The 25,262-nt window shown below is 42.2% G+C and overlaps 1 protein-coding gene across 3 annotated transcripts; it reads left to right on the top strand.

Annotated features, from left to right (window-relative positions):
- Positions 1-25: 25 nt before the first annotated feature.
- Positions 26-25,262, top strand: PDCD11 (programmed cell death 11). 3 transcript variants are annotated; one of them, XM_080621186.1, is made up of 36 exons: positions 26-105; positions 1,075-1,186; positions 1,768-1,899; positions 2,058-2,225; positions 3,049-3,210; positions 3,818-3,941; positions 4,293-4,474; positions 5,010-5,117; positions 5,602-5,808; positions 6,098-6,222; positions 6,751-6,811; positions 7,509-7,655; positions 7,767-8,018; positions 8,873-9,016; positions 9,695-9,895; positions 10,464-10,634; positions 11,034-11,253; positions 12,700-12,852; positions 13,867-13,982; positions 14,148-14,665; positions 15,144-15,206; positions 15,667-15,775; positions 16,277-16,366; positions 16,677-16,779; positions 17,300-17,477; positions 18,123-18,179; positions 18,967-19,089; positions 19,380-19,502; positions 19,687-19,882; positions 20,282-20,407; positions 20,749-20,892; positions 21,902-22,152; positions 22,816-22,984; positions 23,263-23,416; positions 23,991-24,156; positions 24,830-25,262. In XM_080621186.1, exons 2-36 carry the CDS (start codon positions 1,085-1,087, stop codon positions 24,999-25,001), a joined length of 5,517 nt encoding a protein of 1,838 aa, XP_080477312.1. In that variant the 5' UTR covers positions 26-105; positions 1,075-1,084; the 3' UTR covers positions 25,002-25,262. The 3 variants fall into 3 exon arrangements, with proteins under 3 accessions (XP_080477312.1, XP_080477314.1, XP_080477313.1); XM_080621187.1 differs by having other exon boundaries at positions 87-224; XM_080621188.1 differs by lacking the exon at positions 16,277-16,366.

The following is a 25,262-nucleotide window of genomic DNA, read 5'->3' as shown; positions in this document are numbered from 1 at the left end:
ACCGCTTCCGGCAGCAGGTGCTGCTTTCGCGTGTGGGTCCCAGTCGCGGTGTCCCGGCGGCGGCGAGCGAGGCGCTGTGGGGAGGGAGCGGCGGTGGCCGGGGAGGTGAGGCCCCTGCGGGCAGAGCTCCAGCCCTGCCCGCTCTCACTGTGCGGCGTGCCTCGGGTACCGGCGGGGGAAGGGGTCTCTGTGGCTTAGCGAGCCCTCTCCTGAAGCGTGCCTCCGTGAGCTTCAATGTTATGTCTGCTTTCTCGTTTAAATGAGTTCTCTGTGTCTAACAGACTGCTTTAAATTTGACAGTGTCTTGTTTCAGTGCAGATTTCTGTAGATGTGCTGTTGACTAAAGTAATACATAGCATGTGGATTGTGACCTAGTGAATGAGGTGTTGTTTATTGATGGAAGTGTAGTAAGGTTAAACATATTTATTTTAGTGACATGGTGGACTAGGCATTCCAGGGGTAAAGGTTGGACTTGATGATCTTAAAGGCCTTTTCCAACCTAGTCAATCCTATGATTCTGTTATATGTATGCAATAGAGCTACTCTATAGTTCTGTCTATATAAAATATTTTCTATAGGATAGATTTTATTTTATATATGTGTATGTGTATATATCTTATAGCTTACACCTTTACAGGTGGTATCCAAAAAGTAAAACTGCATACCATGCTTGCTTAGAGTTTCATTCATAACTTTTTCCTTTGTGACTAAAGCTGGTAATTTTGGCTTGTCCACTGAATGAAGATTGTTCAGGAAAATTATGGTTCAAACAGTTTAATGAATATCTATGTGGTGCATCTATACGCTTTAAAAAGTAATACTTTAGTCTTTATTACCCTGTAGAATTGGGTAATAGTAAAAAGTGTTGGGGATGTATGTATTTAGGTGGACCACTGCAATAATTAGTGTAATCAAATGTTAAATACATTCAGAGATTATGTTCTGTCAATGACCAACTGTAATCTGAATTCTCTCTTAGTTTGGGGGTAGTTCACTCTTTTATCTCTTCAGTGTTTATGAGGAACAAGCCTAACAACTGCACATTGAATTTCTGTTTTATCATTTGTCTTATAGAAGTGCAAACATGGCATCTATGGAAGAAAACTTTCCTCGAGGGGGCATCCAGAAAAAACCCACAGAGGGAAAAACACCCAACACAAAGTTAGAGCGGGACAATTTGTTCGATGTATGTTATTTGTGTCTTCTTGATTAACTCAGGGCTCTTCCACTCTCAGAATATGACCTGCAGTCCTTCCTGTCCCTCACTTCTATAACAAACGATAGAAGGGACTTGCAACAAGAGATAATGTCTGACATCTACCTTTCTCCTGATCGCTTAAAGTTCCCCCATGTGTGATGCATATTGAGCGTGGTAACAGAAAAAGTTAGATCAAAATTACTGAGCAGGCTTTAGCTTTTTAACTATCCTGAAGCACTTTTTCCCCTGAGGTGCTTGTGTAGTGAGGCTGCTGTTAGTGGGCGTAGACTAAGTTTGGTCTTTCTGTTAGTCATGTGGTGCAGATCTTGTGCCACTCTCTTCCATTCCCAAGATTCACAGTTTCATAAATTATAAGCTTCAGCCCAAAGGAGTTATTTTGGAAGACTTACATGTAGGTCTATAGCAGTTACCAGGGTGATTCTCTTTTTCTCTTCAATTCTAGTATTTGCGTCTACTTTTAGTCCTGGCAGTGGAGTTCTCCCTTAGTGCAGAGTTCATCTCTTTATCCACTTTTATATTTTACACTCTCTGCTTATAATCTGCTTTAGATTCACCATGAAGAAAAATCCCAGAAAAGAAAAAGGAGCCAAAAGGATCAAGGAAAGCAAAAAAAGTTCAAGGCAGACAACATAGCTGCTGCTAAAGAAGGTTTTGTGACTATTGAGCCATTGATGATTGAGGTTTGTGTTAAAATGTTTGATTTGTATGCATCTCTCTTCTGGGCTATGTAAAATGGCATGTTCTTCCTCACTAAGGTAAAGACAGAAATGTCTTTACCATCTTGTTATCCATGATTTGTCAAGATAACCACAGTATAATATTCTTCCTGCTTTCCCAGGCACTCTGTGAGGGGATGCTGCTCCTTGGCTGTGTAAAAGAGGTCAGTGACTACGAGCTAGTCGTGAGTCTGCCCAGTGGACTTTTAGGATTTGTGCCGGTCACACAGATCAGTGATGCCTACAGCAAATTGCTGAGCAAGCAAGTAGCCCAAGGAGAACTTGTGGAGGTAAGACCTTGGACTGTGTCTGTGACTGTGCCTGGGAGCTAGGGATTGTTAATAGTACCTCAGAACCAACCCTGAAGTCTTGCTTAGGATCCTGCTTTATGGGTGTCTTGCTGCTGACTTGAATTTGATTGCCTGTATTGCCTTAGCTGTGCCTAAATAATCCTTGAACTTTATAGACAGCCTGTTGAACATGAAGAGATTTGTGTTGCCTGTCTGCAGCTGAAGCTAAATACTGATCCCTGGCTGTAGGCAATGATGCAAAGAAGTTAGGGAAGTGGTTGGAAAATGATGTGAGGGTGCAAGTGTTTCTGAGGGGCATGGCAAGTAGTACAGTGCTTGCAGTTTAACTGTGTGTTGATGAATATAACATGCTGCTGTGTAGTGCTGATGTAGACTGACCTTGACTGGGAACTGGCTTTTCCAAGCAAGTTTGCAATTACCTGATGATGCTGTTTGCTAGAAAGAAAGTAATTGTTCAGTGGAGTGGCAAGCAATTGTAATGTTCATCAGTTGTGTTTCTTGGAGTTTGTGTCTTTCTTTTTCCTTTTCATGATAACAGCTTATCATGATAATATATATATTATTATTATATAATATCATGATAACAAGATATTTTAGCTATTAAAGTGTTGTTATCTCAACCCATGGGTTTTATCTGTTTCTGATTTTCCTCCCTGTCCCACTGGGTGGGTGGTGGGGTGGGGAAGTGAGTGATGGGCTGCGTGGTACTTAGTTGCTGGTTGGGGTTAAATCACAACATCTCTTTATATTATGTAAAATAATAAAATTTTTATGTTTTTCTCTTGATCATCTTTCTGGGCAGGACTTGAATTCACTCGTGGACTTGTATTCTCCAGGGACACTGGTCAGGTGTATTGTGACCACTATTGAGAAGAGTGCTGATGGACGTCGAAGTATCAAATTATCGATTGACCCCAAGAAGGTCAATAAGGGTCTGAATGCTTCAGCACTAGCATCAGGCATGGTACGTGTTCTGGGTCTGTCACAGCCTCTCTAGGTTTAGGGGGGGCCTCTTGCATAATGCATGGGGGAACATTTCAGTTTGGCCTTGCATGAGATCAGAGCAGAATGTGGAGTTCCTCCCACCATAGGAGACCTGGGAGGAGAGAAGAGTATTGGGTTTTGGTTCTAGGTTATCTCTCATGAAACCCATTTGCCTGATTCTGTTTTGATATGGACAAGTTATTTAATGATTTCTTTCTGGGTAGATTTCTTCATTACTTATGCATAGAATGGTATTTAACATGCCTTGCAGAGTTGCTTAGTTGTTTAGTTTTTGTGTGCATGGGCCTGCAATTAGACCAACTGCTGGTTTTGAGCATCAAAATTTTTTTCCTTTCTGGTTTATGAAATCCATACATACGTAGTCAAGTAAGGGTAGAGCTGAGACCTCACTGCCATATGAGCTGTATAGTAAGAAATAATATAGTGTTCTTTCTGCTGCTGTGGAAACATCAGTTCTCTGTCCTATGAAACAAGTGAGTACTTGGGTGGGAAATACCTTAGCAGATGTACATTGTCTGAAGACCCAGGTGTTTTATCACATTACTGAATTGCTTCTCTCCCATCAGCTGCTCTCTGGCTTCGTGTCTAGTGTGGAAGACCATGGCTACCTCATTGATATTGGAGTCAGTGGGACTAATGCTTTCCTGCCTCGTCAGAAAGCCCAAAATTACATCAAAACAGTCAAGAGTGGTAAGAAATAGTACAGGAGTTAAAAGTGAGGTGGAGAATGGCTGATTAAAGCTTGTTTTATATGTGGTGTTAGTGCATCTCAGTGAGATTGGGTCAATGTGGAATCGTTGCAAGTTGCTGAAAACAGTTTTGTGGGTGGTCTGCAGCAAACTGCTGGGTTTCAGCCTGTTGCCTGACAGATTATGTTACTGTTCCAAGTCTGTCCATCCCTGATGGCAGTAGACTTCACTTAAATTGAGAGAACTTCTAATCTTGTAAAATAGAGGAAACTCTGAAAAAGGTTTGGAAAGAGTGGAAGGGAATCCTTGAATGTTCCTGGTGGAGGTTTTATGCTGTGACTTGTCCTTGTAGGGTCTGACTTGAAAATAGGCCAGAATCTGAACTGTGTCGTTATGGAAGTAAAGAACGAGGGAAGAGTGGTCCTTTTGTCCATTGATCGATCTGAGGTTGCTTCATCCCTTGCAACAGAGCGACAGAACTGGTCACTCTCTAATTTATTGCCAGGGCTGGTGGTGAAAGCTCGAGTGCAGAAGGTAAACTCTGGTTGGGACTTGATTTGGGGGTGTGCTGTGTTTGAGCCTTGCTGAGACAGAGAGACAGCTGAAATAGAGATGGAAGTTTATGTTCTGGAAAATTTTGTACTTGGGCTTAATTACTTTACAGTAGCAAACAGTATTAACTACTAGACACTTGCACCACATCTTTTATCTGAGATGTGATCTCAGTCCTGGTTGTGATGCCATGAGTATAAAGGCTTCAGCCTGAAGTTGGTGATGAAGCTTGAAGCAGAACAGGATCCATTTTGTCCTTCTCTGGCATTTACCTAGGTAAAGTATTCAACAGATTAGCAGTGGTCTTCAGAATATACACAATATTATCAAAAATCTCAAGGGTAGTTTTTGCAAAACAAGGTAGGAAGCAGAATCGTTAGAGGTTTTCTGGTTTCTTGTGTTGTGCTTGTTGATTGGCACTGGCAGTGCCTTTCTGTGAAACCTGTGAATTGCTCTCTGAGCTGCATGAAAATGGAGTCAAAATCTTATTTTGGCATTTTTTCCTTCCCCTTCCTAGGTGGCCCCACTTGGGATCAAACTGAGCTTTCTGTCTTTTTTCACTGGCATTGTGGATTTCATGCACATGGACCCAGAGAAATCCACAAGCTATTCTCCAGATCAAGTGGTAAGAAGAGTGAAGGATGGCTGGAGTTGGTATATTGCTTACAACATCTCTTATCTTCTCCAAAATTTCTGTGGAATAATGTCTGAAATCTTGCTGATGATAGCTGCCTCTCTCATCTTTTATTTGAATTATTATCATGGCTACTCTAGAGTTGTAATGAGCAAAGTAATTCCTGGGCTAATGGAATACTGACTTGGGAAGCATGAGAGACTTGCAAGTGATAGAAACATTACTTGTTGCGGTCATGTTTGCCTCACTTCATTGGTACCAGACTAGTCTGTAAACAACAGACAAAAGCAAAACTCCCTCATCTGTGAAGCTATTAAAACTGAAGTGATGTCATAGTAGTAAATACTGAAAGGTATTTGTGCATGGACAGAGAGTTCAGGTACCAAGCATAATGTCTGAAAACATGAGCAGTGTGACTTTCTGCTCTTTTATTTACAAGCTTGTGTTTAACGAGCACAGTATTTTCTTCTCCCAGGTGAAAGCTTGCATCATCTCTATTAACCCCACCTCCAAGGTGGTGCGGCTCACTCTGCGGCAGGCCTTCCTCCACCCTGGGGGATCCCCAGACCAGGTCTCCAATGATCGCATAGGGGCAGTGGTGGAGGAGTCGACAGTGAAAGCTTTCTACAAGCAGTTTGGTGCTGTCTTTGAGCTTGATGATGGCACTCTTGCATTTGCACGGGTAAGTGTCAGGGTAGTGAGGCAAGTCCTCCATAGCTATCTTGGCCTGCTGGGGAGGGAGGCTAGGAGAAGACAAATACAACAAAATGAAGACAATGTGGAAGTTGTTTGCCAGATCATTCCTCCCCTTGTTTGGGTTGAAATGTAAGAGGGTTGTTGTGGAAGAAATGGTGAAATCTGCTTCATAGAGTGTGTAGAGGAACAGTTTTGTCAGATGCTACCACTTCAACCTCAGGGCTCTATCAGTGCTTCTGTTTTCTAAACGCTAAGTTGTAATTTGTTTTTTCTAGTTGAAACATCTTTCAAAAACCAGAAAATCATTTAAACCTGGGGCATTTAAAGCAGGATGCAAACATAAATGTCGAATCATTGACTACAGCCTGATGGATGAGATGTGTATTGTATCTCTGAAGTAGTAAGTTTCATAGATTCTTCCAGAACATTGGTTGAAGTATTAGAAGTGGGTGGTTGATAGTGCAACATTGCTTTGCTGCAGCGGTCTTTGTAACTCAGTTGGTGAGCTGAGGCACAGGGAGGCTAAATTACTTCTGCCGAAATCATGTCAGAAGGCTAGCTGACAGGAAATTGAACCTTGATCTTCCAAGTCCCAGACCAGTTTTCTCTTCCATCTTAGTATTCCATCTCTGTGGCTTTAAGCAGTGTGGATGATGGGCTTTCCTTTCATAGAGCCATGGCTGGTGGCCATAACTGTGTGGCTGTCACCTGGAATGGAGCCTGGTGAGCCTCCCTGAACTTTATATCCAGAGAGATGTTTTGGGAGGTGGGTCAGTTAGAGTGAAACATAGAACTCTGGAGTTGTGGAGCATGGGGGTGTGTGTGTGTTGGGATAATGGATATTTGGGACAGGGCAAGTAAGGGACTGTCTCCTGTCCTGAGCTTCCTTAAAGCTGACTGGTCATCTCTTGCTGTGTCTCTTTCCTAGTCAGATTATTGAAGCCCGGTTTCTGCAATACCAAGATATCCACACAGGGGATGTGGTGCAGGTATGTTTCTGAAGGACTTAAACAGTAAGTGCTGTGTGATCATTATTCTTAGAACAATGATATAGCTAATGTGCGTTTTCTCTGCCTAATATGTGTGTTCAACTTTTGATCCAGACTAGAGAGATGAAATTGAGAAAGACTCAGTTCTTGCAGGACTCTAATGGAATGCAATACTCTTCATTCCCCATTTTGTCCAGCAAAAGCTGGATGATTCATGGTGCTGCCAAAGGAATCAAATTTTAGCCATGGTCAGTCATTTATGTCCATGAATACATTTTTAGAAAGACTTGAGAGAAAGAAACTGAAACTCACCTTGCACTCAAATTAAAAAAGTTCATGTGTGGACCATTGCAGTTAGCTATTGGGCAGAAAGTAACTCAGTTATCGTTCTTATGTCTGAGTCATGACTGTATTGCATATGTCTCTGGAAACAATTCTAGTTTGCCAGAGTCAATTGGGATTTTGCAGAAGTAGCCTATGCTTAATGAAAAGAGTCTGTAAAACAACCTTATGGAATGGTTAAAAGTTAATGGGTCAGATTGATTGGGTGGAGTGTGGGTTGGACTAAGATTTTATTTTTCAGAGGGTGATAAGATTTGGTGATAATAGGTAATGCAGTGTCTTGACTGTTTGCTACCTGTGCATGGTCAGCTTTTCATGTTATGTTTACTGATCTTTTTCCTATTTTCTGTTCTAGGGTAAAGTGTTTGCTCTGAAACCCATTGGGATGCAAGTGAAAGTCACTGATGCAATTAAAGGGCTTGTGCCATCTATGCATCTTGCTGATGTGATCCTGAAACAGCCTGAAAAGAAGTATAGCATAGGAGATCAAGTCAGATGTCGGGTGAGAGCTGCCAGACAGGATCTTCAGCTTTTGTTCTGAGTACTTAGTGGCTGAATTGGTCAGGCAATGGCAGACAAGCTTTTTGAACCTTTTTGTACTCCATTCTTGCAGGTGCTGGAGTGCAATCCTTCAGGAAAGAAGCTGATCCTTACTTTAAAGAAAAATCTTGTTCAATCAAAGCTTCCAGTCCTCTCCAATTATGAAGATGCAAAACCAGGTCTGATCACACATGGCTTTGTGGTGTGTGCAAGGGAATTTGGCTGCATTGTGAAGTTCTACAATGATGTCAAAGGTCTCGTACCCAAGAATGAGCTGAGCTCAGAACCCATATCTTGTCCCGATAAAGTCTTCCATGAAGGACAGGTAATTACTGTACTGATGCCATGCGTTGTGTTTGAATGCAAAAGAGAAATCTGCAGTTGATTTGGCTCCAACATGGGTTTTTCCCTTGAGGAACCAGCTACACCAAGAGATGTTTATGTTCTTTCACTCTAAGTAATTATCGTACCCCATGTAAGCACATTAGGCTGTGAAAGAGGTAGCTCTGAGTATTTCACAGACCTTTGTTTCTAGGCTGTCTGTTATGGTGTGCGGGAAGCACCACAGTATGTGATACAGAGTAGGCTGCAGTTTCTTCTGAGGAATTTAAAACTCTTACCCATAGAATCAGAAAGATGAGGTTTTCTGCCTCTGCATGATTCTAATTTTCCTGTTTGTTTCAAATCCTACACATCTTAAACCAGATGCTCTGGGAACCATGTTGCTCACCAAGTTCTGGTCTCTGTTGTGAGCAAGCTTATACAGATCTCAACCTTCTCTTATTTTTTTTTTCCTGGTGCTTTTATTTGTCTTCAATGCTGCTGTTTGGCTGGCTAAAGAGAAGGGTCATTTTCTAGTCAAGATTTCTGACTGTAAATCTGGAGATCTGAAATTTATTCTCAACTCTGCTATAGACTTGGAGCATACTTTAACAAGTAATTTAATTATTATGTACTTTCATTTTCCATCTGTGTGATCAGAAAGACATTTGTCTCTGATTGAACCTGTTAAATTATCGCCACTGGCCTGCTACCCTTAGGAGTAAGGAAAAAGTATACTTTGTATGTGTTTTCCAGTCTCATTTTGTAAGTGGCAGCACACTGATGGAGGAGTATCAGGTGAATTAAACTTTTGTTTTATATTTTTTTTTTTTTTTTTTTTTTTTTTTTTTGCTACAGGTTGTTAAAGTAATGGTCTTAAAATGTGAGCCCCAGCAGGAAAGACTCTTGTTGTCCTTCAGGTTATCAAGCAAACCTGCCCTGGACGACAAAAAGGAATGTACTCCAAAGAAGAAACAGGAAGTGAAATATCAAATAGGAGAGGTATTGAATTCAGTGACAGCTTCCTTTTTTTACCTTTTCCTACTTGTTTTCCAAGCGATTTGATATAATTTTGAAGAAAATCTGTTGGTTGCCAGGAGCTAGCATTAAATGTGCATTTTTTATTGTGTGGTTGGTCTCCTGGATCAAAATCACTGTTGTCAGAGGTCAGAATAAAGGAGTCCCAGAGCAGTCCTTGTGGAGGTACCAATTAGTGCTCCTTTTCCTAGGTGGAGTCCTCTTTCTTCTGCATGCTGCTGATACTCTCACTCCAAAAGCAGTTGCTTTTGCTCTCTGGAAAAACACAGCTTCAGAAAAATGTTTTTAAGTGCTTCCTTGTTGTCTTTGGAATTAACACAGTTTCCAGCACCCTGCAGATATTGCTAATGCAGGAACAGGACAGTACTAATCTTGTTTAAATTACTCCCTTCACCCTTCAAATAATAACCAAAAGAATGTTAGTAGCTCTAGATTTCTCTGGTAGCTGAGAGTTGCTTTTTTATTTTACTATCAATGTTGATGTGCTTTTTAGGCACAGCCCTGTTGATGTGAGATTTTTTTCGTACATAGATGGGAGGCAGTGTCAGAGCCCCTGCAGCACAGCATTTGGTACCCAGTGCATTGAAAGGGATAACTTCAAAGACACTTGGAGTTTTATATCACTATTTGTTCTCTTTTCAGATGGTTGATGTAAAAGTCTTGAAGAAGAAAGATAATGGACTAGAGGTTTCTATCTTGGAAGATGAAGGCAATGTGATAGCCTCAATTCCCACAGTGCACCTCTCTGATTTTGTTGCTACCTGCAAGCTCCTGTGGCATTGTCTTCAAGAGGGAGATGTCCTGCCCAGAGTTATGTGCCTAAGTGACAACGGAGAGCGTATTGTATCCTTTGCCACCTCAACCAGTCAAACAAAGAAGTGGGGAGGAGGTGTATGTCAGGAATCCAGAGTATCTGCAACAAACAGAAGAAACACTAGTGAGTGTGTTGAGGTGGATGTGCCTGTCAAACTATCGGTGCTTCGAACAGTCATTATTATAACTTGCTTGTGTTAGAAGTGAGGCTCAGCTGCTGCTAGAATCCTGCCAGAACCAGGACTTGGTTGTGAATTGATTGATCTTCCCAACCAGCTTCTGGGCTGTTAATAATATCACAGTATGAGCAGAAATCTTGCTGTTTTTACACCAAAAATGAGAACTGAAATTTTAGAAAGTTAACATTTCTGCTAGTGTGAAACATGCATCTTTAATGCTGAGCAGCTTAAGAGACAACAGTTGCTAAATTTTAGTTTAGAGAGATCAAGACAGAAATTGGAATTGTGAGATTTTGAGTTCCTGAACTGTCTAACCTCCAAAAAGTGCTCTAGCTCAGTGGTTAGCAGCATGAAGAGATTTGCTTGGTATCAGGCTCCTTTCATTCATCTTTTCCCATTTTTCCTAACTGGTTGTTCAGATCTTGAGCAGAAAGTCTGCAGTGATTTCTGCCATACAGGAGGAGCAAGTTGTGAGAAGTTTCTCTGAAATCCAGCCTGGGATGCTGTTGATTGGTTACGTGAGGAATGTGATGCCTTTTGGAGTGTTTGTGGAGTTCCCTTTTGGTGTGACAGGACTGGCACCCAAAGTGGTAAACAATACACTCACTTCAGTAAACAGCATGTATTTAATCAGTCATGCCTGGAACATGGCTTTTGGCAAAGGTACCATAACGAGCAAACAAACAGGGCTGTGGATCCTGTGTTTGCACCGCTTCCCGCAGGAGGGTAAAAGCTGCTTTTAAGTTTGTGTTTGAATTCACTTCCAAAATAAAACTAAGGACTTTTATTCAGGTGTGCTTAAGTTTCAGCAAGGATTTCATGTGACTTCAATAATTAATATTCATTGATGCCTTTTCGGTAGTCTGTTGAATTTCCTTATGCATTTTCATGAAGTCTCAACATAAACCCGTGTTGTCAGCAGCACTGCAGGTGGTTGATAGCTAGCAGCTGTGCTCAGTAACCCATGCTCCTTTGTTTTCTTTGCATAGAGCATGAGTGACAAGTTTGTGACGGACACTAAGGACCACTTTGTGGTGGGACAGACTGTGATTGCAAAGGTGATGAGCATTGATGAGCAGAAGCAGCGTGTGCTCCTCAATCTGAAGGTGTCAGAGTGCAGCTCAGGCGATTCTGCTGCAGAGAGCTTTGCCCTACTGAATCAATATTTCAAGGAGATGAAAGAAATCAGGAATTTGTTGAGAAGAAGAGGTACAAGATTTCATGTATTCTGCTAAAGGAGATCATATCACAAAAAAGGGGCTCCGGGGAAAAAAAAAGGGAAAACCATTTTCTTTTAAGTGAAAGAGTCTGTTCAAGCAAAGACATGGCTTCCAAGAGGGGTTTACTGGAAGAGGGTCGTGTCTGCAGTGTCTGCCATTGAAGCCTAGAAGGCTTTTTGGAATTACAGCTAAGAAAAGCCAGAGAAGCTACTCTTTTCATTTAAGGTTGCTAGACATCTCAGAGAATTAAAAATAAGGGGAAAATAGACACACTGTGAGGTCCATATACCAAAAGAGGAAGGGGAGATAACAATTGTACAAAAGGATGGGTTCCTTGAAGTGCCTGTGAAGGTGAAAATCAGAAAGGCCAGGGTGAGATTGGATATAGAATCATAGAATAGTTAGGGTTGGAAAGGACCTGTAGATCATCTAGTTCCAACCCCCCTGCCATGGGCAGGGACACCCCACACTAAACCATGCCACCCAAGGCCTCATCCAACCTGGCCTTGAACACCGCCAAGGATGGAGCATTCACAGGCTCCCTGGGCAACCCATTCCAGTGCCTCACCACCCTCTCAGTAAAGAATTTCTTCCTTATATCCAATCTAAACTTCCCCTGTTTAAGTTTGAACCCGTTACCCCTTGTCCTGTCACTACAGTCCCTGATGAATAGTCCCTCCCCAGCATCCTTATAGGCCCCCTTCAGATACTGGAAGGCTGCTATGAGGTGTCCACGCAGCCTTCTCTTCTCCAGGCTGAGCAGCCCCAACTTTCTCAGCCTGTCTTCATGCGGGAGGTGCTCCAGTCCCCTGATACTCTGTGGACCAAAGCCTTACTCCAGCCTTGAAGATGTTTTTTTTGGTGTGAATGTTTGTAATTGCTTTATGAACCAATCTAAAATTTAATCAACTGGGACATATGCCAGTAGATTCACCATTTAATTATGTGTCACAGGAAGCATTGTCTCTATTTGTTTATCTGATTATCTATTTGAATCTGACAGTAATTAATTTTTAGTACTCTACAGGTTTCACCTATAGTGACATCTTGTTACAAATGTTACAAAACATTTTTGTCTTTAATGCTTTCTTTCTTATAATTGTGAAGTGACAGCTCTGTTTTCTGGTTTTAGTATTAATCTCCTTTATTTTTACCTTTTACTGCATGCAATGCCAGGTGCCAGTGTTTCTGTAAGATTGGATAATACTCTTTTGAAAATTACCAGATCCTTCATGTCACGAAAGTGTTTCTGCTTTGATTAACTCTTAGTGTTGACTTTGTATTTCTACAGATTCAGGAGTTTAAACTTTTATTTTCTGTTATGAAGGTGTCTATAAACATTTGTGCGCTCTTGAGCGATGTGAAGGTTGTCTTTGTTTTGCCAAGAAACAACACAGGTAATACTGACTTCCCACTTTTTTTTCCTTTTATTTAGGGGAGTCCAGCATGACCCAAGGCCTTTGTGAGTTGGTGCCTGGGAAGGAGCTACAGCTGATTGTGCAAGATGTGAAGGAGGATGGCTCAGCACTGTTCAGTGGCAGCTGTGTTACAGGCTTGACTGTAACAGCCACTCGCTACCATTTGGAAGGTCAGAGTTTTGTCTTTGGTTTCTTTGGGTTTCACTCTTGTACTTTGAAACCTCTGTCCTGAAATGAATTCTGATGACAAGGAACTAACAGGAGGAGTCTGATCAGAGTAGGGATGGACTCGAAGAGTAGTTTCCTAATGTGTTATTGATCCATTTGCATGATTTGGGACATATCCTATCCTTTAAACCTGCCTGTGCCTCTGGTGCCTCATCTCTGAACTGGACCTCAACCTGCCTGAGATCTTGGGTATCTTGTAAGGTCTAAGTTTATGCTCTGAGATCCTTAGTTGAACTGTACTATATATAGACAATACATATAGAATCTGGAGCTTTCTCAGTGTGCTCATTTATTTATTTTAGAAATACGTTCCTTGGAGTATGCTCTATCTGAAATTGCTGTTAATTTTTCTTTTAAATCAATGGGACTTTAAAACAGGTCTGCAATTTTGGTACTTTTCAATTCAAAAATTAAAGCAGAAAAGTGCCATATCCTGCAGAACCAAGCAAGTACATGGTGAGATGATGAATAAACCAATATAAACTGTTAACTTCAGCAGGAGTAATATCCCAGCACTTCTGTGTTTCCAGCAGCAGTTAAAGTGATGATGTTTTTGTGCATATGTTAGCATAATTTTTCAAACCCCGTATTACCTTGAATTTGTATTTAGTCAGCCTTGTCTGCATTGAAGAGTTCCATCTTCATAAAATCAATATAGTTCTTCCATGAAAGGATCAGACTCTTTCCAAATAAGAAAGATCCCCTTTTATTAGCTCCTTGCCATTAATGTTGGAGGAATCTGTTCTTTTCTGAAAGAGACTTATTATACATTTGGTACTAAGTTGACTTTGTTACAGTTACTTGGTTCTAATTAGTAATTAAGTAGTCTTTTTATCACTATGTTGTTCAGGAGTTAAACTGTAGCACAGGCAACCCTTCCTGTCATGTGCTACTAGCTCAGTTGCTCAAAATTCTTCACTATCATCAGGAGATAATCTCCTTTTTCTCATTTGTAGACAAAAAAATTATTCCTGGTGAGAAAACCAAGGCATTGGTTCTTCATGTGGATGCCCTCACATCCAAGGTCTATGTTTCTCTTCGGGAAGAACTGTTAAAACGAAGAGCCAAGCAAGTATGTGTTTGGTTTTTGGATTTGTGTGTTTCTGTTCATCTAGCAAACTTTAGGTGATTAATGCATTTTGGTGGGGGGCTGTCTTCCTCTTTGAGAACTGTGGGAGGTAAAGTGGAGGGAGTCAGAGTCTCAGCAGGAGAAGTCACTCTCTCCATTTCTGTCTAGCGGCTCACAGAGAACTCCCAGCACTATGCCATTGTGCAGCACATAGCAGAAGAGTTTGCCATCGTGTCTTTGGAAACAGGCCAGCTGGCAGCTATCCCCATAGCATCTCACTTCAACGACACCTTCCGCTTTGACTCAGAAAAACTGAAGGTGGGACAAACAATCTTTGCAACCTTAAAAGTAGTGAAGGAAAATGACCATGGGCTCTTATTAGCAGTACAAGGCTCAGCAAAGAAGAATGTTTTTGTGAGGGTCCGGAATGAATCTGAGACAGCATTAGAAGAGGTGCTTGCTGCTGTGAAACACTCGCTTTCCCTGGGGGATGTTGTTACTGGTACTGTTAAATCTGTCAAACCAACCCATGTCACAGTTGCTATTGATGACAAGCTGACAGGTTCAATCCATGCATCCCGGATTCTGGATGAAGTTCCCATAGGCTCTTTTCCAACGTTTGCTCTGAAAGCTGGACAGAAGGTGACTGCTCGAGTCGTTGGAGGCAGAGATGTGAATACTCACAGGTGGGAAAACATGCACATAATATTACTTATTGGGGAATGATAAGGGTAAAACAGATGTTCTAGGCTGTTCCCTCTGTCAGCAGATGCTGTTAACAGCTACCTTTGCTGGAATAGTTGAGCCCTGAGGAAATCTATTATATTCTATCCCAAGTCCAGGTTTTGGTGAACTAGCTCTCTACCTGTGTCAATGTATTTATCTTGAGTATAGATTGTAAGAAAAAAAGATGTCTAAATTCTGAAGGTCAAGTAGAAGCCTTTAATAGAAGCAGGATTTGGCTACAGGGGCTAAATTTTGCTGGAGTATTTTGAGTACCTAAATTGCCATTGAAATAGTACTAGGAAAAACTGGAACTGGAAGGAAGGCTTTGGTAACTTTAGGGGGCTTACACCTGGTTTCTTTTGCCAGTGCAGAGGGATTACAAGTGTGTGACTGGGGTCTGGGGAGATCATGAGAAAATTTCTTTTTCCTGTTCTTTAGATACCTGCCTATCACCCATCCACACTTCACGCGGTCCATTCCAGAGCTCAGCATTCGACCAAGGTAAGTATTGGTCTCTGTGCTGTCTTCAGGTGCTTCACAGACCTTATATCCTTGTGGGTTTCCTCACTTGCTCCTCCCATATGTGAAGGAGCTGGCTGTGAGCAAGTATCTTCACGTGAATGCAGTGTGGCAAGGCCTCCTACTCTCTCTTTCACACTAACTTGAGCATGTGAGCTGTGTTAAACCTCACAGAGCTCTCCTAGCACCTGATTTCCTTTAAATGTCCTTTTGGCTTCAGGTTGTGCCAGTCTAGAGTCTGGCATATCTGTTCATGTCAGAATGATTCCCTCAAATCCAGGGAAGAATTAATTCCCTGTAGAAGGATGCAGCTGGGGAGGGGATGGGAATGAATGTCACAATGGTATTGTCACAATAATCCCCTGGGTTTCTAACTTCTAGCTTCATCATCATTAGGACCAAAGCTGTCTTACTGATAGCCTCTTTCTTTGTTTGCAAACAGTGAAATAGAAGGGGAAATCACAGCAGTGCTGAGCCGTAAAGAAGACAGTGCCACCAAGAAACTTGAACTCTACAGTGTTGGACAGACAGTCACCTGTTTTGTGAAAAAGGTGAGGTCTGAGTCTTCCTAAGAAGTGCCTTAGGAGGCAGCAAGTGGGAGTGACCTCAAGGGGCCTTAGTTCAAACCTAACCACTGACATTGCTGTGGTCTTCATTAGCTTTGAGTGTAGCCCATGCAAAGTGTAGCATCTTAAAGGGAGAAGGAAGTCACATTTTCTATGCTTAACATAGTCAAGCTGACACATCCTCTTTGACATGCCTATGTGTTGCCAGCAGATGCTTTCCACCCTGCACTCTAGCAAAGGGGGCTTTGAGAAATTGCATATGCCACCAGCACAAAATACTCTCGCTGCTGATCCCCTGTGAGGACTTGTCTGTGAATCACAGCAGTGTTATGCTTTTAAGAGTAGAAGCCAAATCACTATTTTTGCTTGGTGCAAGAGCTAAGGCTGGAGTAGTTCTTTCTAGCCTTAAATTAACAAACCCACCAGGAAAGGGTTTTTTCCCCAAGGTCTCATGTTGTCTTCTCTGGTTATGTGCCATCTTCTCAGTATAACATCGTTAAGAATTGGCTGGAGGTAGAAGTTGCCCCTGACATTCGAGGAAGAGTTCCTCATCTGCTGCTGTCTCTGAACACCAAGGTAAGAGGCCATTACAGATAAAGTTAAATGTAATTTTTTCCATGCACATGGCTGCAAGTAATGACTGCAGATGCTTCTGACATCTATGTGAACTTATAACCCAGTACTCTGTTACAGGCATCACTGCACCTCTCTTGACAAGCAAGTTCTATGCCTGTAGCTGGTTTGGCTCAGGTCAGCAGAGCCATTAAAGCAATGCTGTCAAGTATATACATCAAAGATGTGCCTAGAAATTGTAAAGCTTCATAGAAGAAACACCAGAGTTGTGCAAAGCTCTTTTTCTAGCAATAAGTGGAAATCTGTCTTTCAGGTCTTGAAACATCCAGAAAAGAGCTTCAGAAATGGCCAGGCAATATCAGCTACGGTGACTGGAACGGATGTCACCGAAACAAACCTCTGCTTGTCACTCACAGGTATAGTGGAGACTTCACAGCAGGACCCCACCGCCTATGTTTTATTCAGAGATTGATGTGCACTGACCCCTGAAGTGAAAATGTTATACTCCAGAGCCAAGCTGTACCTCCCTGCAGGACAGAAATAACTCCCGTGACTCTGGCCCAGATGTAGCAGCATGCAAGGCAAGAGTGGTCAGACCTTTAGATTAAAGAATCACTTTACTACTGGCTCAGCATGAAGCCCCTCTTTGAGCCCTTATGAACGTCTTCCCTTCTGATCTCAGACATGAGACGGTACATCTGTTATCATTTGTCAGTTATTCTGGATCTGGAACTGTGCAACTAAGAGACCTTGTCTGGGCTGCCAAGGCAAATGTTGCTGTGAACTGAGAATGCATAGACTGTACCTTACCAAAAGTTGGTGGGTTTGATATGTGGCTAAGCAACTAAAACCAGCTTCACTGACTCATTCCCCCTGTTGCTTTGGTTGCATACTTTTGAAGTCTGTGAAGCTCTATTTCTCCTTTACTTTTTCCAGGAATTCAGGTGCTGGAGCAGGGCACCATCACTGTAGGCATGGTAACAAAGGTGACTCCACACATTGGTTTGACCATTGCACTGCCAGGTGGGAAGACTGGCAAAGTCAGCATCTTTCACCTGAGTGATACTTACACGGAGGACCCTCTGGGTGACTTCAAAGCTGGCAAGATTGTCAGGTCAGTAGTTCTCCTGTTCCCTCAAGCTGCAGGGCTTAGAAATATCCCCCTTTGGTTACAGGCTTTTTGCTGTCATAAGCTGATGCCAGACCCATCAGGTTCAGTCTGTAGCTAAAAGTAATGCTGACTTAAGACCTTATATGTGTTTGAGTGAAAGCCTTACCTTTTCTGTATATGAACAAGCCTCTTTTCAGCTCCCTTCTTGGACTGTGTTTTGAGCAGCAGCTAAGTTGCTGATGGGAGTGAGGGAAGCCAGTTATCCCAGCTCTGCTGTGGTTCTGTGAGCTGTTTAGCAAGTCAGTTGTCTTTACATTTGTAATGCACAAGTAATTTCATTTTCCTACTTCACAGACTGGTTGGGAATGCTGGAGAGTGCCACAGACCAAGTGATTCAGCTGTAACAATCTTCAGCTCTTTCGTACTAGCAATAGAGACTGGGTAAAGCAAATAGATATGTTTCGGAAAGCCCTTTAGCTGATTCCATGAACTGTTGTGTTAGCTAGCTTGTGTTAAACAGCAGGTGCACCGAGGGACAGAGTAGTTTCTTACCTCTGGAGCATCATTCTGCTGGTGAGAATACCTATTATTTTACCTGTGGCTTTTTTTAACAGGCTTTCTGTTTTCTCTGTTTACTCTGCCATGCAGGTGTTACGTCCTCTCCAATGAGAATGGCAAAATCCAGTTATCTCTCCGCCAATCCCGGTATGTGTCATCCCTCCAGTCTGTTGATCTCCTAGTGAAGAAAAGGATCGTAAAATGCAGTAACTTGATTTAGGTGGACCAGTGTGAAGTGTTAAAGGGACAAGGACTAGGGGGTTTAATTTTTTTCTTTTTTAAGGATGAGACTTGCTCCTACTTCAGAAAGATTTTCCTGTGTATTGGCATGGAGATGTTTGACCCTTAATGTAGAGCTGATCTTCCTGTTTATTGTAGTTTCCAGACCTGGCCTAACTTCTTTTGTATATTTATTTGGGAAGAAAGGGAAAGTTCCACTATTGAATTTGCAATACAAACATGTTACATTTCAGTGTTCAGCTGCATTTTAACCATTTTGATTAAATAGCAGATGTGATCCTAAATATCTCTTAAAACTGAGCCTCTTGCTTTTTCTTCTCTAAGGAACAAAAAGCTTAAAGCATTTGGAATGACCTACCTTAGAAATAAGTGGGGAAAAAAACCCAAGCTAGTGCTGTGCAGAATTTCGTATAGGATTTTACTCTCCTCATTTTCTTAGTGGCAGAGGAAGCCAGGCTGATCTGTTTTGTTTGGCTTTGTTTACAGCAGCATGTCTGTTTCCTAATGTTATGTATAGCTTGGGAGAGATGCAGATAGTCCATTAGTACATCTGAATAAACTGAAGGGTCTCTGATCTGGTACATTTTCCGGAAAGCACAAGCTGTTGTTAATACTGATTTCTTTTTTGATATTCAGAGCAGGACGTGGATTATTCAGGTAGGTGCTTTGATATGTAAACTCTCTTTTCTTTTAGGCTAAACCCAAAGAGCAAAAGCAAAGTGGAGGATGTTGAAATAACATGTATTAAGGATGTTAAAAAAGGCCAGCTAGTGAGAGGCTATGTCAAATCAATCACTTCATCAGGTGTATTCTTTGGGTGAGTAGCATAAGGAAATTAATCTGATAAATAAGGGGTCTCAGAGAACTTACTTTGAATGGATGATTCTGGAATCTTGTTTTGGGGGTGGTCTCTGGCTTAGTGTGATGTTGCAAAATGCATTTCATCCTGGGAATCAAGATGTCGTTGCTTTCTTGAGCTTACGAAATTAAAGTAGGGAAAGTTTGTGTGTTGCTATATAGAACTGGTGGTGCCACAGATACCATCACTGTGCTTTTATTTTTCTCCCACTGTGGAATACTTATTTTCGGTTTTATTCCTCTTCTCAGCTTGTCCCCTTCTCTTCTGGGCCGAATACTGTTCCAGAATGTCTGCCCTTACTTTGTACAGAAACGCTCCTTATATGAAAAATACCTGCCTGAAGGAAAGCTGCTCACTGCCAAGGTGCTTGGGTAGGTCCAACATTCTTTAAAAGGGGATATGAATTAGTAGAAAGGAGATGCTGGAGGAGGAGAGAATGGAAAGAGGAAGGGTAAAAGCTGGGAAGGTTTGAAAGAAGTTCATAGTAGTCATTGTAAATGCTCTGATATTTATTTATTTTTTTCCTCTTGTCTCCTGCTACTCCTGGCACCACAGTGTAAATGGTAAAGAAAAACATATTGAGCTTTCTCTCCTGCCTGAGGATACTGGGATGCCAAGCATCTTGCCTGAATCCCTGGGCCTACCACGATATGATGCAGAAGAAGAGAAAAGAAAGGCAGATGACAGGGAGAAGAGAGAACAGCTTAAGGTGAAGACAAAACGGAGAATAAAAAGCTCTGAAAGTGAGCAGGTATGGATGTGATTGCACAGGACATGCCAAAGGACTTGGTTGGCTCACATGCCGGAGGGACTAAGAATATCCACTGGGAACAGGCTGAGGTATTATACAGAGTAGAAAGGAAAAGATTAAATTGTATTGAAGATCAGAAAAAAACATTCAGTTTGGGTAGGAGTTAACTTAGCAGCCCAGTCAGGTTGCCTGTGGACCTGTCCGGTTGGTCTTGACACCATATGTACATGGGCATGGGTTTATTCTCTGTTGTCTCTGTTATGTGAGAGGATAGCGGGAGGCGCTGTGCCCAGGGCATCGCTTTCTCTTGCTGTCACTCTTAACTTTGTGGTCAGAATTGCCTTTGTGATTTATCCCAGTTATTGCCCTCCACCATCCATTCATTTCCTCTTGCTGCAGGAGGCAAAGCCAAAAAAAAGGAAGATCTGCCCCACAGATGAAAATGACAGTGGAATTGAGGTATATTACCGGGAGGAGGAGGAGGAGGATGACCAGGAGGAAGAGGCAGATAAAAAGAAATCTAAGGTGAGAAGTTTGGAGGAGAACCTGAGCCTGAAATTACTTTCCAGGCCTATTGAGTTGTGTCAGTTCTGACTTGAATGACAATAAGTATCATTGCGTTGGACAGAAGTCACACAGACTGATATTTGTCTGAATTTCAGATATTTCATCTGAAAATGGCTTGAGATAGATTGAGTTTAAATTACACCAAAGGTGTCCAGAGTTTAATGTTTTGCTGGTGGGCTGTTGCAAGCATGAGAAGTCAATAGTACTGGCCAGAGAGAAGCCACAAGCAAACAGCAGTTGTTCTGTTGCAGTGTAAGAACTTCAGATTAAAAACCATGGCATTCCCTGTGTTCCTTCAGATAAGAAAACCTGGTGAAGCTCCTAGGCTGCAGGTTTCTGTGGGCTTCACCTGGGATGAGGATATGAATGCCATGGATATACCTGTGCTGAATGAGAAGGAAGAGAGCTCAGAGAGCGAGGAGGAGGAGGATCCGCACTCAAAGGTACTGTGTACTAGCGTTGTTGGACAGGAGACACCACATGGTGGCTGTAATGTGATGTCTTGGTATTTGCATGTCTCTGTCCCATAGCAAAGCCTTTTAACCCAAGGGAACATCTCTGACAGCTAATACAGAATTTCCTTATCTACTCCAAGCACTGAGCTTAGCAGCAGAAATCTCTGAAGCAGAGGTCAAAAGCCCCTATCCTAGCAGGGCTGCATGAAAATAGGGTTTCTCATGTTGACATGAAAAGAAAATTATTTAGGGTCAAAAAAAAACATTTTAATGAAAGTGAAATTTTTGTATTTGATGTCAGCTTTGGGTTTTTTACCTTTGTGAGTGTTTTAAATTTACAGGAAAACCTGAAGATGAAAAATCTTTTCAAATTATAGTCCTCTTATTTAGAAAACCACCAAAAAATTCATTTATGCTGTACTGTTTTAGAAGAGTTTTCCCGTGTGAGCAATTCAACAAAACCAGAAACAAGCTCATGAATTGCTTTAATGCTTGCTCTTCAGGATCTCTCCTGTCCCTTAAAACTCACCTCTGCAAAGGCCATGCATTGCTGATGCTTTGTTGCTCAGGGTGTAGCTGCATTGTGCAGAGAGCTATGGTACTGTCAGTTTTCAATTTAGACCTGAGTCACTCTAGTGATCCAGCAATATCCCCCAGCCTAGCACAATTTCTCCCCATGTATTATGGATTTTTACAGAGTTGAATGGTGGTGGTAAACACTGGCCAGGAGATAAAGATGGAAGAATGAGGGGTGGAGTGTAAATCCTACTGTTGGGGTGCAAGACTAGCAAAGTAATTGGTCCCTCAATGTATTTCATTAAAATAAATGAGATTTCATGTACTGCTGCTTTGCTTGGAGATGTGAAGGGCTGGAGTGCATGTACCATTTTCCTCCTCTTAAACAATTGGCTTCATCTCTTCATGTGAAAACTGCAGGCCTGCCTGTTCCCACATGTAGTGCCTGCTTTTTTCCAGTCCTCCTTTTTCGCTCTTTCAGCTGAAAAAACAAACAAAGAAGGAGAAGGAGCTAGAGAAGCAGAAGAAGGAGAAGGAGCTGTGCAAATTAGAGGCAGCTCTGATGGACCCCAGTCGACAGCCCCAGTCAGCAGATGACTTTGACCGCCTGGTGCTGAGCAGTCCCAACAGCTCCATTCTCTGGCTACAGTACATGGCTTTCCACCTCCAGGCTACTGAGATTGAGAAGGCTAGAGCTGTGGCAGAGAGAGCACTTAAAACAATCAGCTTCAGGTAATAATGGGCTTCTGCCTTTCTTTGCCCCAACGAATAAATGATGGTGGTGAGGTAGTTGTGGTGGGAGAAGAGCATTGGTAGTGTCATCAGTGTGCATGCATGTAAGTGTGGAGTGGCAGAGTCTGTTTCAGTGAGCTCAAAAGGATTAAATGGTAGCAATTGTTAGCTGTCCCTTTGAAGGTCTGTCCTGAATCACCACAGTTGGCCTGCAGCTTGTTTGCTGCAGCTCATGGGTGCAGTAACTCCCCCAGGGTATCACTGAGTGCACACATACTTCTGAACAGCCAGAAGGGTTTGGAAGAGCATAATGCTGCCAGTGACGTTGTCTTTAAGTCAAAAGATGAAACAAACTGTGAAACTCCTATCGCTTTTTCATAGGACTGCACCCTTGTATATTAAATCATCTCTACACCATGATTAAGTATATTGTGCTTTCTTGAATCATCCTTGTATTTTTTAATTACAAACAGCAGCGATCAAAAGTTGTAGTGTGAAACAACTGCTGTGCTCTGTTCCAAAAGTGGTGTTTCAGTGAGCAGTGTGCCACCTTCCTTTATGCTGGAGGCAGGCTACAAGTCAGTGAGTCTTTGTAGGGTGGCTTGCAAAAAGCGGATGAAGACTGGTAAAAGACTAAATATTCTTGTTTACATCTGCTTTAAGGGAAGAACAGGAGAAGCTGAATGTCTGGGTAGCTTTGCTGAACTTGGAGAACATGTATGGTACTGAGGAGACACTGATGAAGGTCTTTGAGAGAGCTGTTCAATACAATGAACCTCTGAAAGTCTTCCAGCATCTGTGTGACATATATGCCAGTTCTGAGAAGTACAAGGTAAGATAGTGTCAGCAGATCCCAGTTATGTGTCCTATCCAGTCATGCCATTGGTAGTAAACTACCAATACTGGCTGTATAAACTTACAGATGTCAGATGTTAGGCCTCTCCTGTTCCTAACTGAAATTAATAGTTATGATTGACAGCAGAGAAGGAATTATTGATACTTGCTTTTCTGGCCTAAGTGTTTGGATGTACCTGGGCCAAGAGTAAAAGTCTTAAAGCTACATGGCTTCATTATGAATCTGCGTGATCTAACCCAACTCTGCCCTTCCAGCAAGCAGAAGAATTGTACCACACGATGCTGAAGCGTTTCCGTCAGGAGAAGTCTGTGTGGCTGAAATATGCCTCTTTCCTCCTGAAGCAAGGCCAGACTGAGGCTACACACAGGCTTTTGGAGCGTGCTCTCAAGGCTTTGCCCACCAAAGAACGTAAGTACTCTTCCACGTCCTTAATGTGGACCATGTTTTGACAGGTCTCCAAGCAGATGGTCTGCTCTCTGATACCTTTGCCTGTGACAATGTTTGTAATAGGTGAAAAGTGCAACTAGTTGGTGCTGAACATGCTGCCCTTGTCTCTCAGGGGAGGGGAAGCTTCAGTGTGGATATCAGTGCTAAATCCTCCTGTAATAGAATTTGCTGATGTGAACAAAAGCAAAGCACCCAAAGCAAAGGGTGCTTTAATTCTTACAGCCCTCTAGAAAAGTTTAATTGGTCTAGTCTGAGGTTTGTGGGGCTGCATATGGATGCTGCAAGATGCATTTTGAATTTAAGAATAAATTTCTGGCTCCTACAAAGAGCTGAAATGGGAAGTGAAGTGTGACCCTTCTCTCTCCCATTCTGATTCCACCTTGGTCCAGAACCCCTTTACAATAGAGCCTTTTGTCTCTGGGTAGAGATGATGCTGTCTCTGTGCCTGCCTCTGTTCTATGTAATTGCCACTCATGGGTTTGTTCATAAGGAAGAGAGCTGTTGTGGTACCCTAACATGTCATTACTTGTTCCAGATGTGGATGTTATTTCAAGGTTTGCACAGCTGGAGTTCCGTTTTGGGGACCCAGAACATGCCAAGGCTCTCTTTGAGAGCACCCTCAGCAGCTATCCCAAGCGAACAGACATCTGGTCCATCTACATAGACATCATGATCAAACATGGCAGCCAGAAGGAAGTACGGTGAGTTGTGCTACAGGAGGCTGGGAAGGGACAAAGTACAGTGCTTGGAGCAACACCTGAAGAGAGCAGAGGTACCCTGCAGCATGTATAGGGCTTCCTAGAGCAAAGCAAAAGAGGATTTTTGTCACCTAGAGAAAGAAAACTGGGGTGTATGAAAGTGCTTATCCTTGTCAGGGCTGAGGAGACTCCAAGGAGATCCATAAGGCAGAGAGAGGCTTGGTTTGTAAGTAGTGACCTACATGGGAGAAACAGAGGACTTGCACTGAAGTTCTTCTGTCCCTCCAGAGGGATTGACTTGTACCTGAAGGGGGAGATCAATCACTTATGTATCCTGTAACATGAAGATGGAGATTTTTTTTTTCTTGCCTTCTCTTTTCTGAGACTTCACAAAAGGAAGTCCAGCTTCCTACACTATGGATCCAGCCACATCTACTTCACAAACACAAGGTCAAATACAGTGGCTGGATCTTAGCTTAAGTTGACCAGCAGCCTTAGTGTTCTGCAAGCAAATAGAAGGTTTCTACTTTGAGGGTTTGGCTAGATGTCAGGAATCTTCTTCAAGCAGGTTGAATATCTTTCCTCACTTCCTGCCCTTTGCTCAATGGCAAGACTGGGGGCTTGTATTGAGAGCTGTCACCACCACAGTGTTCTGAATCACTTTGATTTCTTGCAGGGACATCTTTGAGAGGGTTGTACACCTGAGCTTGGCACCAAAGAAGATGAAATTCCTCTTTAAACGTTACCTAGATTATGAGAAGAAATTTGGTACAACAGAAAGTGTCCTGGCTGTTAAAAGAGCAGCACTTGAATATGTGGAGACCAAGAGTTCCCTTGCTGACATCTAAGTATGATGCAAGTAAAAGCAGAGAGACTCAGCTCTAAATGCAGTGTGGAAGCTGAGATGTGGAATTCTGCTGTGAGTGTCCATGGACAGTGAGTTGCTGGAGAGTATTGGTCTATGACCAAACCAAACTGCAAAGAGCAAACTAAGGAAAAGATTTGATAAAAGTTTGCAGCTTTGTCCAGATGTTACAAATAGTCCTGGTCTGTTGATGACTTTGAAGACGTATTTTTTAAATATAGACTGTTTTATAACCAATACAAAC

Source organism: Psittacula echo (assembly GCF_963264785.1).
Source record: "Psittacula echo genome assembly, chromosome: 6".
In the NCBI taxonomy this organism is placed as follows: Eukaryota; Metazoa; Chordata; class Aves; order Psittaciformes; family Psittacidae; genus Psittacula; species Psittacula echo.
Note: the sequence above shows the minus strand (reverse complement) of the source record. Positions and strands in the feature narration are given on the sequence as shown.

Bases quoted from the DNA above. Each gene is read 5' to 3' on its own strand.
- PDCD11 (XM_080621186.1), top strand. From the start codon at position 1,085: ATGGCATCTATGGAAGAAAACTTTCCTCGAGGGGGCATCCAGAAAAAA. The intron at 5,118-5,601 runs GTAAGAAGAGTG...TTCTTCTCCCAG, and splicing joins GCTATTCTCCAGATCAAGTG to GTGAAAGCTTGCATCATCTC. The intron at 6,812-7,508 runs GTATGTTTCTGA...TTTCTGTTCTAG, and splicing joins ACACAGGGGATGTGGTGCAG to GGTAAAGTGTTTGCTCTGAA.